General features: G+C 43.7%; 2 protein-coding genes across 7 annotated transcripts in view; one reads left to right on the top strand and one right to left on the bottom strand.

Annotated features, from left to right (window-relative positions):
• Positions 1-1391, bottom strand: part of NGLY1 (N-glycanase 1) — a 57515-nt gene extending 56124 nt beyond the window's left edge. The window contains exon 1 of one of the 3 annotated variants that reach the window (XM_025461031.3): positions 1219-1391. In XM_025461031.3, the coding sequence (XP_025316816.2) occupies positions 1219-1349 (131 nt within the window). In that variant the 5' untranslated portion in view covers positions 1350-1391. Of the gene's footprint in view, positions 1-678; positions 702-1218 lie in introns of those variants that run through there. The other 2 variants (XM_025461029.3, XM_025461030.3) reach the window with 2 other exon arrangements.
• On the top strand, positions 314-12402 carry OXSM (3-oxoacyl-ACP synthase, mitochondrial). Of its 4 annotated transcripts, XM_025461033.3 has the most exons (4): positions 314-532; positions 633-1057; positions 8247-9329; positions 11915-12402. In XM_025461033.3, the coding sequence occupies exons 3-4, from the start codon at positions 8350-8352 to the stop codon at positions 12315-12317; spliced, it is 1383 nt and encodes a 460-aa protein (XP_025316818.1). In that variant the 5' UTR covers positions 314-532; positions 633-1057; positions 8247-8349; the 3' UTR covers positions 12318-12402. The 4 variants fall into 4 exon arrangements, with proteins under 4 accessions (XP_025316818.1, XP_025316817.1, XP_025316820.1 ...); XM_025461032.3 differs by lacking the exons at positions 314-532; positions 633-1057 and adding an exon at positions 7625-7687; XM_025461035.3 differs by lacking the exons at positions 314-532; positions 633-1057 and adding an exon at positions 7648-7691.
• The last annotated feature ends 755 nt before the right edge of the window (positions 12403-13157 follow it).

Here is a 13157-nt window from a genome sequence, read left to right as displayed (position 1 = left end):
CTGTGTACACTGCATATGCTGTACAATCCCTTATAGCATTTGGTAAATAATAAAGGTTCATTTTTCCTTCAACTTACTTTTAAAATCCTTAATGTTATCTCTGTGAACAATATATTGCCATGAACAATGAAATGCTATGAGTTAAAACACTAGCAACCAGGGTCACTAAAATTGGGCCACATTAAATCTATAACCTTGCAACCAAGAGTTTCCTTTTAGACTTCATGTCAATATACCTGCCACGTAGGAGAACAAGTGCACCCCAGGGGTAAGGTGGGAGAGAGAACCTAGACAGTAACCATGGGGACCTGATGAATGAGGTAACCCCACTCAAGTACCTGGCACCTGGAGGTCCTTTAACTTTGGCTCCATTTCCCTCCCCGACACAAGCCACTACATGATTTGATCTAAGAACTGAAGTGGATAATGCTTCAAAATGAATAACCAAACTTGTCTCCCAATTCCCCAAATCTGAGGACCTACAAGTGTACTTCTGCTCGCAGGAGAAGGAAACAAATTACTCTCCGCCAAGGTACTCTTCACTAATCCTTATCTAAAAGGTCACGCTGAAAAGCAGAATTACAGGTATTAATATGAAAATTGTAACTTTAATTTGGTTAATAATATTTCAGTCAGTAACAGTGGGCACGAAAAGACCATGAAAAGACCAGACCAGACCAGACCAGACCGGACCAGACCGGACCCCACCACTTGAGCAGCATGCTTTACTCTCAAGGTCTTCACAAAACGCTGGAGCGGGGGGCGGACTCCGCCGGGGACTAACTTCTCACAATCCTGCGGCGACTTAAAGCACCACGTTCGGGGAAAGCCACGCAGCGGGGCTGAACTATGACCGTTTCGGTGCCGACAGGAAGACAGTTCACGCGACGGAGGCCAGCGTTCAGGGCGCGCCTCCTCACCTGCCTCCGCCCTGCGCGTCCTCGCGCCCTCCAGTTCACCCCCGGAGCACCCCGACATCAAGTGCCAAGTCACAAGTGCAAAGAAACTTGCTCCTCTCAGCAGCGAGGGCCCGGCCGCGCCGCCAGGCCCCTGGCAGGTAGGCTCCGACGCTGCGCCGCGCTCAGGCCCAGGCCCCGGCCCCGGCCCCTCTGGGCCTCGCCACCCTTGAGGGGCCCGAGCCCCGCGACCCCAGCCCAGGCCGACCAGGCGCCCCGACCGCCCGCCCTGGCGCCCCGGTGCGACTCCTCAGCTCCGCACCTGAGGATGTTGTCCGCATAGGTGAGCAACAGCTTGGAGGCCTCCAGAAAGGTCTCCGGGCTGTTCTGGCACAGCTCGGCCACCGCCGGGGACGCGGAGCCCGACGAGCTGCCCAGCGCCGCCGCCGCCATGCTTGAGCGCCCGCGGCCGTCGCCGCCCCTCGCGCGCCGCGTGCCGCACTGAGCAGGCGCCACAGCGAGCGGCCGAGTCCGCGGCGGGCCGGGAGGGGCGGGGCCCGGCGGGGAGGGGCGGGGCCCGGGAGGGGAGGGGCGGGGCCTGGGAGGGGCGGGGAAGGGCGGGGAAGGGCGGGGATTTGGACCTGGAGGGTCTGGGGCGGCGTCGCCAGGGCCTCGGGGCTCCGCTCGGAAACAAGGGGGCGGGGTGCTTGGTTGTAGGGCCGGGGGCTTTGGCTCCTTGGGAGCGGGGATGCCGCCCTGTGCTGGCCCGCGTGTCCCGAAACCCGGAGCCTAACGCGCGCCAGCTTGGCCTTCGATTCATCCAGCTACGAAGGTGGGGGGACCCCCTGGTACAACCGCCCCTCCCCCCAGGACCCCTCCTCGCAGACTGCCAGGCATTCCGAGATAACGTGTAGTTGGAAGACCCCAGAAGCTAGGAGCAACAAAATGTTCAAAACCGAATGGGTGTCTGTGACCCTGCTGGGTTTCTGGTACATAGATGAATGATGTATGAAGAATCTTTCTCATAGGGGATCCCTGGGTGGCGCAGCGGTTTAGCGCCTGCCTTCGGCCCAGGGCGTGATCCTGGAGACCTGGGATTGAGTCCCAAATTGGGGTCCCTGCATGGAGCCTGCTGCTCCCTCCGCCTGTGTCTCTGCCTCTCTCTCAGTCTGTGTCTCTCATGAATAAAAAAATCTTTTTCATAAGTACCCGTTCAAATAGTATGAGGTCTCTATAGAGAAGGAGTTTTCAAACCGCAGGTTGCAACATAGTAGGTTGTGGACTCAATTTATCATGTAGTGACCAGCATAAAACATACCATAAGGACAAAATAGGATAAAATGGGAGGGGGAGTAGTAAAAATACGCATCTTGCATAGTAAGGGGGTAGGTTATTATTTTATGACTTTGTATCACAGGTAGATCATGTGATTAATGTTTTTTATTACTTTTAGAAGATGAATCCTAACTTCTTTAATCCATTTTCTGCCTCTCAATGTTAAAAGTATACTTTACCAGGGTGCCTGAGTGGCTCGGTGGTTGAGCGTGTCCCCTGCCTCAGGGCGTGATTCTAGGGTCCTGGGATCAAGTCCCACGTCCTGCTCCCAGGAGTGAGCCTGCTTCTCCCTCTGCCTATTTCTCTGCCTCTCTCTGTGTCTCTTATGAATAAATAAATAAAATCTCTTATTTTTTTAAAAAAGGTAATTTACCAATGGCTTCCTTCTTTGCAGACTTATCTTTCCAAACCTCAACAAATATTTTTCTTGACCTTATGTTTTTAAGGTAAATTATTTGCGTAAGTAGCTTATTTAAATGTTCTTGATGATTTATCTTCTGTTTGCTTTTTAAATTTGAAGTTTTCTTCCAGTATCTCAGAGGAAGTGCTTGAACTATGCCATGCACTTCAATTACCATTCATCTGCTGGATACATGGGAAAAGTTTTTAATATGTTGGTTTGGGGACCAACTTCTAAGACTGGTGTTTAACTGATAGCTGTTACTAGCTGCTATCACTAAAATTTTCAGTGACTTAACAGAAATCTTTCTTGCTCACGTAACAGTTTTTAAAAGCAGGTGTCCTTTTTTTTTTTATTGTATTTTTATTTTTTTATTTTTTTTATTGGTGTTCAATTTACTAACATACAGAATAATACCCAGTGCCCGTCACCCATTCACTCCCACCCCCCGCCCTCCTCCCCTTCTACCACCCCTAGTTCGTTTCCCAGAGTTAGCAGTCTTTACGTTCTGTCTCCCTTTCTGATATTTCCCACACATTTCTTCTCCCTTCCCTTATTTTCCCTTTCACTATTATTTATATTCCCCAAATGAATGAGAACATATAATGTTTGTCCTTCTCCGACTGGCTTACTTCACTCAGCATAATACCCTCCAGTTCCATCCACGTTGAAGCAAATGGTGGGTATTTGTCATTTCTAATAGCTGAGTAATATTCCATTGTATACATAAACCACATCTTCTTTATCCATTCATCTTTCGTTGGACACCGAGGCTCCTTCCACAGTTTGGCTATAGTGGCCATTGCTGCTAGAAACATCGGGGTGCAGGTGTCCCGGCGTTTCATTGCATTTGTATCTTTGGGGTAAATCCCCAACAGTGCAATTGCTGGGTCGTAGGGCAGGTCTATTTTTAACTGTTTGAGGAACCTCCACACAGTTTTCCAGAGTGGCTGCACCAGTTCACATTCCCACCAACAGTGTAAGAGGGTTCCCTTTTCTCCGCATCCTCTCCAACATTTGTTGTTTCCTGCCTTGTTAATTTTCCCCATTCTCACTGGTGTGAGGTGGTATCTCATTGTAGTTTTGATTTGTATTTCCCTGATGGCAAGTGATGCAGAGCATTTTCTCATATGCATGTTGGCCATGTCTATGTCTTCCTCTGTGAGATTTCTGTTCATGTCTTTTGCCCATTTCATGATTGGATTGTTTGTTTCTTTGGTGTTGAGTTTAATAAGTTCTTTATAGATCTTGGAAACTAGCCCTTTATCTGATATGTCATTTGCAAATATCTTCTCCCATTCTGTAGGTTGTCTTTGAGTTTTGTTGACTGTATCCTTTGCTGTTAAAAGCAGGTGTCCTTAGTCATTGGACAACTTTCCCCCATTCAGGCTCCCAGGCTCCTTCCATCCTGTAAAATAGAGGTCAATAAACATTTTTTTTTGTAAAGGGCCAGATTGTAAATGTTTAAGACTTTGTGGCCATAGGGTCTCTGTTTCTTTTTTAAAAGACTTTATTTATTAATGAAAGACACACAGAGAGAAAGGCAGAAATGTAGGCAGAGGGAGAAGCAGGCTCCAGGCAGGGAGCCTGATGTGGGACTCAATCCCGGGACTCCAGGATTACACCCTGGGCCGAAGGCAGGTGCTCAACCGATGAGCCACCAGGCACCCAGGGTCTCCGTTTCAAACTCTTAATTCTGCCTCTTCATCTGTAGTTCTGTAGACAGTACTCCATATGAATGGACATGGCTACATTCCCATGAAACTCTTGTTTACAAAAACAGGCAGCCCACTGGATTTGGCCTGTAGTTTAACTCCTGCCATTGAGCCACAAAGGCTTCTGCATTTAGTTGGTGGTTGGGCAGAAAGAAGGCATACCTATTCAACCACATGGGCCCAAAATGACATACAGCATTTTCTCTACCATATAATTGGAGAAAATGAAGCCCCATTTAGATAAAAGAGGGAAGGCTGGGAAATGTAGTCTCTAGCTAGACACGTACTATCCACAATTTCAAAGGATGGAAAGGTGTGGGGAGGGGGGCTATAAAATTATAGCTAGATGTCTCTAATCACCAACTATATTCACCTTCATTTGAGTCTCTTTTTTCACATTTATCCTTAGAATAGCTTAGGGTTATTATATACTATATAGTATTTTGATTTTTTAAAAGTAACAAGACACTTTTTTTTTTTTTTTCAAATAGATTCTTAGGAGGAAACCTAGTATGTATAAAACACCAAAGTGGAGAGATGCTCTAGAATTGAAGCAGGAGAGCATGGGGAGTGGGAGGGACAGAATGCCATTAGCTTAGCCTGTCTCCTGAAAGAGATAACGACTAGAAGGCATCTTTGTGGGGAACATGCAAACACAGTGTCAAAACCAATGCCATAGAGTTAATACTGTGATAATAATGCAAAGTCTAAAAAAAATCATAGAAATCATCATTTCAAGGGTAATTCAGTAAGTTATTGCTTATTTTAAATCACCTGAAATTTAAATCATTCCAAATTCCTGTTTACCAAAACTCCTGTTGAAGTTCTTGAGTACAATCTCTCTTGGATACCACCATTTATGTGTTGTGAAGAGAATTTATTATAAGGGACTTTGACTTGTTCTTTTCCCTGTCTGCTTCTTCCACTAAGTTGAAAATATTTTGATTTTCCAGTTCCTTTAGAAAAATTGGAGATAGTAAGCTACTCTTAACCTCTTTATACGTACAATTGCTTCAACTAAAGGGTTTTCTTCTATTAAATCAGCATTGAAGTTTCTCCATTCTTTTACTTGATTTTTTTTTCCTACAAAATAATGATTTTTTTTTTTCAGGATTCCAGTTTTATTAAGCACACCAAGGTTAGAGTTGACACATGGTGGCACTATTCTTAAATGGAACAGAAAAAAGAAATAACCTGTTAAATTTCCCCAGGATCAGTTTTGACATAAAAAATAAAACACTGACCTCAGTGAAGACTGTAACATGGAGAGAGGTTGTAACTTTTCACGAACTGGTATGGTAATTCACTACTGTGTGATTGCTTAAGTGATTAACCAACAATTATTTATTGAGCACCTGTTGTGTACAAAGCAGTCTGATGGTGGACATAAAAGATTTATAATGTACTAGGAAAGACAAAATCGATGATCATACCTTACATACAAATAGCCCTTATGCTGATGAAACAGGTACTGTGAAAAGAAAATAAGTCATTTGGTAAAAACACACAAAACATTATGTATATATACTAACCGATAGAAGTGTATGTTTATTCATTCATTTCATAATTCAGTCATTCACCAAAGATTTGTGAGGTGGCTACTAAATGCCAGGCACTATGCTACGTACTGTGAGGCAGGGAATCTTTTTTTTTTTTTTTTTTTTTTTTTGAGGCAGGGAATCTTAAAAGCATGGGCTCTTCTTTCATGGAAGTCATAATGAGTTTACAGCAGTGGCTAGATCAGCATCACTAGCAAGAAATATGGTACTAAATCATTTTACAGCTATTGGAATATCATAGACATTTTTATTTAATTAATTAATTAATTAATTTATTCATGAGAGACACACAGAGAGAGACAGGCAGAGGGAGAAGCAGGCTTCCTACAGGGAGCCCGATGTGGGACCCAATGCTGGGACTCCAGGATCACGCCCTGAGCCGAAGGCAGATGCTCAACCGCTGAGCCACCCTGGTGTGCCTAAATGAAATCTTTAAAAAAAAAACAAAACTGTTTCATAGAGTTTGGGTTCAAAAAGTATATTTTAAGTCTCTCACATTATAATTTCAACATAGTGTATTACAATGAAAAGGGACAGTAATATTGGGTATTTCTCACTCACCAAATTTTAGTTATTACCACATGTGTTTATTTAATCTCTCTTATAGTTAATGAATGATAAGTCATACTAAGAAATAACTAAACAGGCCTTTGATCACAGAAGACTCAAGGTCATATTTAGCTTTCCTAAACTATTTTAGGCAAAGCACACTTTCAAATTCATTTAAATCCAGTAGTAACCTGGAAAAGCTAAGCTTGACCAAAATTCTCTAGAGCTGGGAAAGAAGGCAGAGCACTCGGAAACAATCATTTCAAGAGACACTGTCCAGAAAGAGACAATAGGGCTGGGAGGATCAAATGCACATTACATCATCAATCTTTTATCTAAAAAAGAATAAAAAGGACACAAACCTGACGCCTGGGATAGCATCTGAGCAAATACATACCTTACTGCCTTCTTGTTTTTTAAAGGTCTACAATCTCTTTTCTTGTCTCCATCCTTGTTAGACATTGCGTCTGGCATTTTGAGCCCTGCCCCAGATCCAATAGTTTTTGAAAAGTAAAAAAAGAGCTTATTATCATTACAAAAGTATTATTTATTGTAGAAACGATAGTAAAGAAGACTAAGCAAAAATGGGAAAAGGAACTTCACAATCATTGCACATCCCTGCAGATCTCAACATAAACATCTTTTTGAAAGGTATATATGCTATTCTGTAACCTGTTACCTCCTGATGTGCTTTCAACATCTCTCCATAGAACATTCACTTACAAAATCATTTTATTTTATTTTTTCCAAAATTATTTTAAAAGGCGGCACGGCCTTTAGGTATACTACAAAATAAGCCATTTCCTGATGTTGGGCGCTTCGGTTAGTCCTACTTTACCATTATAAGCAACTATGGGAGGAACCGTAGTAACTGTGAGGCTACAGGAATTTCCTTAATGCTTTCCAAAGCTTTCGGTGGAAGATGACGGCGTCCCTTCTCCCAGGAGGCGCAACGATTTGGACATCATAGTTACCCGCCTCCCCCTCCCCGGCCCGGCCCGGCCCTCTCATCGCGTTCCCCGCACGCTCTCGCTCTCCCAGTCACTGAGGTCTCGCGCGGGGCCGCTCGTCCCCGGCACCTGGGCCCGCCGCCTCCCGCGCTCTGACCTCCACCAAGGTGACGTGGACGCAGGGCCGCTGGCCACGCCCCGCTCAGACGCAGTGCGTGCGCGCGCGCGCATGCGCGGACGTGCCCGCGCAGACGGCGGCTGCGCGGCCGGCGCCGGGCCTCGCGTAGGTATCAGCTGCTTGCTGCTTGCCGCTCTCTTCCTCCCGCCCCGCCACCGCCGGACCGGGTGGGGGTTGCCTCGGGAAAGGGGGGTCTGACGACCCGGGCCTGGTTTCCTTCTCCCTCGGCGTCCTTCGGGTGTGTGCGCGTGTGGTGGTGCTTTAGAGGCGGTGGCCACATCGTCTCACTCCCCCCCCCCCCCCCCCCGACCCCGGATTAAAAACCAAATGATCTCCACGTTTTGATGATCAATAAAGCTCACACCCCTAATTCAAAGAATAGGCCCTGAAGGATTTTTTGTCACACTGACGCCAGAAATACTCCCTAGAATAAGGCCTCAGTGATGCTGAACGAGGATGCTCTCTGCAGCCCGTAAAAGGCCTAAAAGGCCGGGAGTGCCTTTCTATTTTTCATGGCGTAATTCTGTTGTGAATTGAATGAACCATCATTTCACCTTTGTCTCGGAATGTCTGAGGGTACTCAGCCTAAAAAGGGAACTCCAAACGGTTTGATAAGCATAAATTGTAGTGATGTTAACGTTATTTTCCTTGCGTTCATCAACAGCTCACACCCAGCGCCCGAGTGGAGGTTTCGGCTCTTGTGCCCTAGGCCCTCAAGTATCGTGAGCTGTTACAGGAATGGGTTTCTGATCATCTGAGTCTCAACCATGTTGTCAGACTGCTTGCAAAATTTCTTAAAAATCACAAGCCCTCATCTAGGTTCAAGATTATGCCAGCCATTAAGAGGAGGCAAAAGGCGGCTTTTCGGAACCGTGCCGACGTCCAGATTTCGCAGGCGGGTTGTCATTACAGGCATCGGCTTAGTGACTCCTCTGGGTGTTGGAACTCAGCTGGTATGGGATCGTCTTATCCGAGGAGAGAGTGGAATTATGTCACTGGTCGGTGAGGAGTATAAGAGTATCCCTTGCAGTGTTGCTGCTTATGTGCCAAGAGGTTGTGATGAAGGTCAGTTCAATGAACAAAACTTTGTGTCCAAATCCGATATCAAGTCCATGTCTTCTCCCACCATTATGGCCATTGGAGCTGCAGAGTTAGCCATGAGAGATTCCGGCTGGCTCCCTCAATCAGAAGCTGATCAAGCCGCTACTGGAGTTGCAATTGGCATGGGGATGGTTCCTCTTGAAATTGTTTCTGAAACTGCTTTGATGTTTCAGACAAAAGGTTACAGTAAAGTCAGCCCATTCTTTGTCCCTAAGATTTTGGTCAATATGGCAGCAGGCCAGGTCAGCATTCGATATAAACTCAAGGGCCCCAATCATGCAGTGTCTACAGCCTGTACCACAGGAGCTCACGCTGTGGGAGACTCTTTTAGATTTATAGCCCAAGGTGATGCTGATGTGATGGTGGCTGGAGGGACAGATTCTTGCATTAGTCCTCTGTCTCTCGCTGGGTTTTCCAGAGCCCGTGCTCTGAGCACAAACCCTGATCCTAAGTTGGCATGTCGACCGTTTCACCCAAAGAGAGATGGGTTTGTCATGGGAGAAGGTGCAGCTGTGCTGGTGCTGGAAGAATATGATCATGCTGTTCAACGAGGAGCGCGAATCTATGCAGAAGTTTTGGGCTATGGACTTTCAGGTGATGCTGGTCACATAACTGCACCTGACCCTGAAGGAGAAGGAGCCTTAAGGTAAACCTTTTTTTTTTTTTTTTAAAGATGTATTTATCTATTTGAGAAGGAGAGAGAAAGAGAGACCATGGGGTGGAGGGGAGGGAGCAGAGGGAGAGAGAATCCCAAGCAGAATCCATGTTGATTCCAGGACCCCAGAGATCACCGTCTGAGCTGGAACCAAGAGTGGGCTGTTCAACCAACTGCACCACTCAAGTGCCCCAAGACTTGTTGTTTTATTTAAAATATTTCTCCAAATAAGACGTTTTATTAGACTTTCAAACTAGGGAGTCCAGTATTGTAGTATCTGCCCTTGGTGTACAGTATCTTTGATGTTTTTCCATTTTAGACTAAACAAAATGGCTTTGAATTCTTTGCTTTAACATGTTTGATATATTTGACATTCCTTTTTTTAAAAGATTATTTATTTTTTGAAATAGAAAGAGAGAAAGCACAAACAGAGGGAGAGGGAGAAGTAAGCTCTCCGCTGAGCAGGGAGCCCGACATGGCTCAATCCCAGGATTCTGGGATCATGACCTGAACCAAAGGCAGAGGCTTAACTGACTGAGCTACCCAGGCACCACATTTGAATATTCTTAACAAAAATTGGATTTTAAAGTTGTGGAGAAGGCCATGTGTGTTTTTTCCGACTTTTCATACTTCCAGTTGTAACAGCTGTTTTGAGTGCTCCCTCCCACAGTTCTTCTCTTTGGCCCTTCATCAGACTCAGACAATATAATTAACCCTTTCTGCTAGTGGTGTCTGGGCCCTGCGCCATTTCAGCAGGATTCTGCTGTTCTTAAATCAGTACTTTCTAACTTTTCACCACCCAGGAATACTAAAATGCAGATTTTGACTCTAGGCCTAGGATGCTGCTGGAGATCTGCCATTTGTAACAAGCTCCCATGATGCTGATGCTGCTGGTCTGAGGACCACGATTAGAAAAGCAAGTTGATATTGCAGAAGAGATAGTTAAGTTAAAAAAAAAGAAAAATCCGTGCTTATGTGTTAGCTAATAGGCTAGCCTGCTTAGATCATATTATGTTTTATTTTTCTTTAAGATATTATTATTTATTCATGAGACACACAAAGAGATGCAGAGACGCAGGCAGAGGGAGAAGCAGGCTCCTGGTGGGAGCCCGATGCGGGACTTGAATCCGGAACCCCAGAATTATGTCCTGAGCCAAAGGCAGATGTTCAACCACTGAGCCACCCAGGTGCCCTAGATTGTATTATGTTTTAACCAGTTAACTTGACCAGGGCAAACCTTTTCTGTAAAGGGACAAATAGTCTTTTTAGCTTTGTGGGCCATAGGGTTGCTGTCACAATTATTCAAATCTGTCTTGTAGTGTGAAAGCAGCCAGATATTATAAATAAATGAATGGGCATGCTCCAGTGAAACTACAATTGATCCTTGAACAATGCAGCGGTTAGGAGCACTGACCCGTTGTGCAGTCAAAAATAACATACATAACTTTTGACTCCTCCAAAACTTAACTTCTAGTAGCCTACTGTTGACAAAATGCCTTATTGATAACATAATCAATGAACACATGTTCTGCATATTATATAGTGTATTCTTGCAATAAGGTAAGCTAGAGAAAAGAAATGTTACCAAGAAAATCATAAGGAGGAGAAAATACATTTACAGTACAGTACTATAAAAAATCCACATGTAAGTGGACCCACATAGTTCAAACCCATATTATTCAAGGGTCAGCTGTATTAGTGAAAATAGTTATCTGGCCAGGGCCATAGTTTACTGACCCCTGAGTTATGCTTTTGAGTTTTAGTAAATAGTTGCTGGTGCTAGAAGGTTTGAACATAGTAGCCAGCTAGATGGGGAAATAGTTATGTTTAGGTGAGACTTTTCATCACACTTCAAATTATACCCTTAAGTTGCCTCTTTAGGAAATATATGCAACCCAGAGATCGGGAACTAAAAAAGAAGGTGTTGACATTCATGACATTTTCAAACATTCTTCCAGAGAAATATTTTATTTTTGGGTTTGTTTGTTTTGTTTGGCTTAGTGTACTTCATTTATTTAGAATTCTTAAAACCTAAATAGAATTTTGAAAGGTTATTTGAAGCACCAAAGTAATGGTGCAGACATTTTTAGATTATTGGGAAATATGCCAAGTTTTACATTTAAATGTGAGAGAAAAAAATTAACACATAGTTATAAATTTTTTTTCCACATTTGGAATCACTACATACACACACATATACACACACACTCCACTGATAAAAAAAAAATTCCTAGAAGAAGAACTATTCTCGGCTTGCGTCAATATGGTTTTGCCCCCAGGGAACAGTATCAATTCAAAAAAGTGGAAATGCATTTTATTAGAGATGATAAAACCCACAGGCCTGTATATTTATCTCATGGTGTTGAATCAGTCTGGAGTATTGAGGGTGACTCATTATTTCCATGCAGGTAGCATTCTAACTCATATGGTAATCCAAGTTTGGGTTCTGTTATTAGAGCAAAGGATTCTCTTCATCCAGGATATATGTTCCTTTCTTTCTCATAAGCTATATAGATAAAGACTCCTGTGTTAAAATTAGACTTAGTTCTGATAAATTTCTTCTCTTATTTTATTAGATGTATGGCTGCAGCTGTAAAAGACGCAGGTGTACAACCTGAAGAGATATCCTATGTCAACGCACATGCGACTTCCACCCCATTGGGAGATGCTGCTGAAAACAAAGCTATCAAACATCTTTTCAAAGACCATGCACCTGCCCTTGCAGTTTCATCAACCAAGGGAGCCACAGGACATCTGTTGGGAGCTGCAGGGGCGGTTGAGGCAGCTTTTACAGCTCTGGCTTGTTATTATCAAAAACTACCACCTACTTTAAACCTGGATTGTACAGAACCAGAATTTGATCTCAATTATGTTCCACTAAAGGCACAGGAATGGAAAATTGAGAAAAGATGTATTGGACTCACCAATTCCTTTGGTTTTGGCGGTACTAATGCAACACTTTGTATTGCTGGCATGTAGGACAAATCATTTGTAATTAAACATTGATTTCTTAAAATGTTATAGACTATATTAAGCAGAGAAATAAAATGTTTATATAAATATATCAATATTTACCAACTATATATCAATCTATTATCAACACCCAGATACCCTTTATCCGTGTCAGGTTTTCTCAACCCTGCCACTATTGATATTTTGGGCAGGATAATTCTTTGTTGGGTTAAGGGAAACTGTCCTATATATCATAGGATGCTTGGTAGCATCTTCTTCTTTACCCGGTAGATTCCAGAAGCACCCTCTTCTCTAGTTGTAACAACCAAAAATGTCTCTAGACATTCCCAGGTCTTTTCTAGGTGGCAAAATAGTCCCTATTTGAGAATCACTGATCTATATTTTCCTAATACTCTAGGTCAAACAACTCTTTGATATTTCACCTGCTCTTGTCCCTTCTACCAACATTTGGTGAGTAGCTGCTCGGTGCTAGGCAATGTTGCAGGGTACAACTCCAGGTATACCATTCCCATACAACAGGAGGAGAAGGAATACAAGTATAACTGGGAGTTTGCATCATTGATCAACATTCTTTGGATAAAGCAGTCAGCCAGTAATGAGCTACTTACCCTTTCTAGCTAGCTAGCTCTTTTTTCTTCATATTATTATGCCGAGATGTAATAAATGAGTGGAGTTTCCCTAAACTCCCAGGTCATGAGTTTTCTGAAAGAAGGAGGTAAAATTAGCTTGGTGTTTCTTACCTCATTTGTTGTGGCAACTAGTGATTAATGGAGATAAAATCCTTGGGAAGTGGAACAGAACTTGTTGGTGACTCAAGCTGCATCACTCCTGCCCACCCTTGTTGCA

Source organism: Canis lupus, chromosome 23, assembly GCF_003254725.2.
Source record: "Canis lupus dingo isolate Sandy chromosome 23, ASM325472v2, whole genome shotgun sequence".
In the NCBI taxonomy this organism is placed as follows: Eukaryota; Metazoa; Chordata; class Mammalia; order Carnivora; family Canidae; genus Canis; species Canis lupus.
This window is presented reverse-complemented; position numbering and strand designations above follow the sequence as displayed.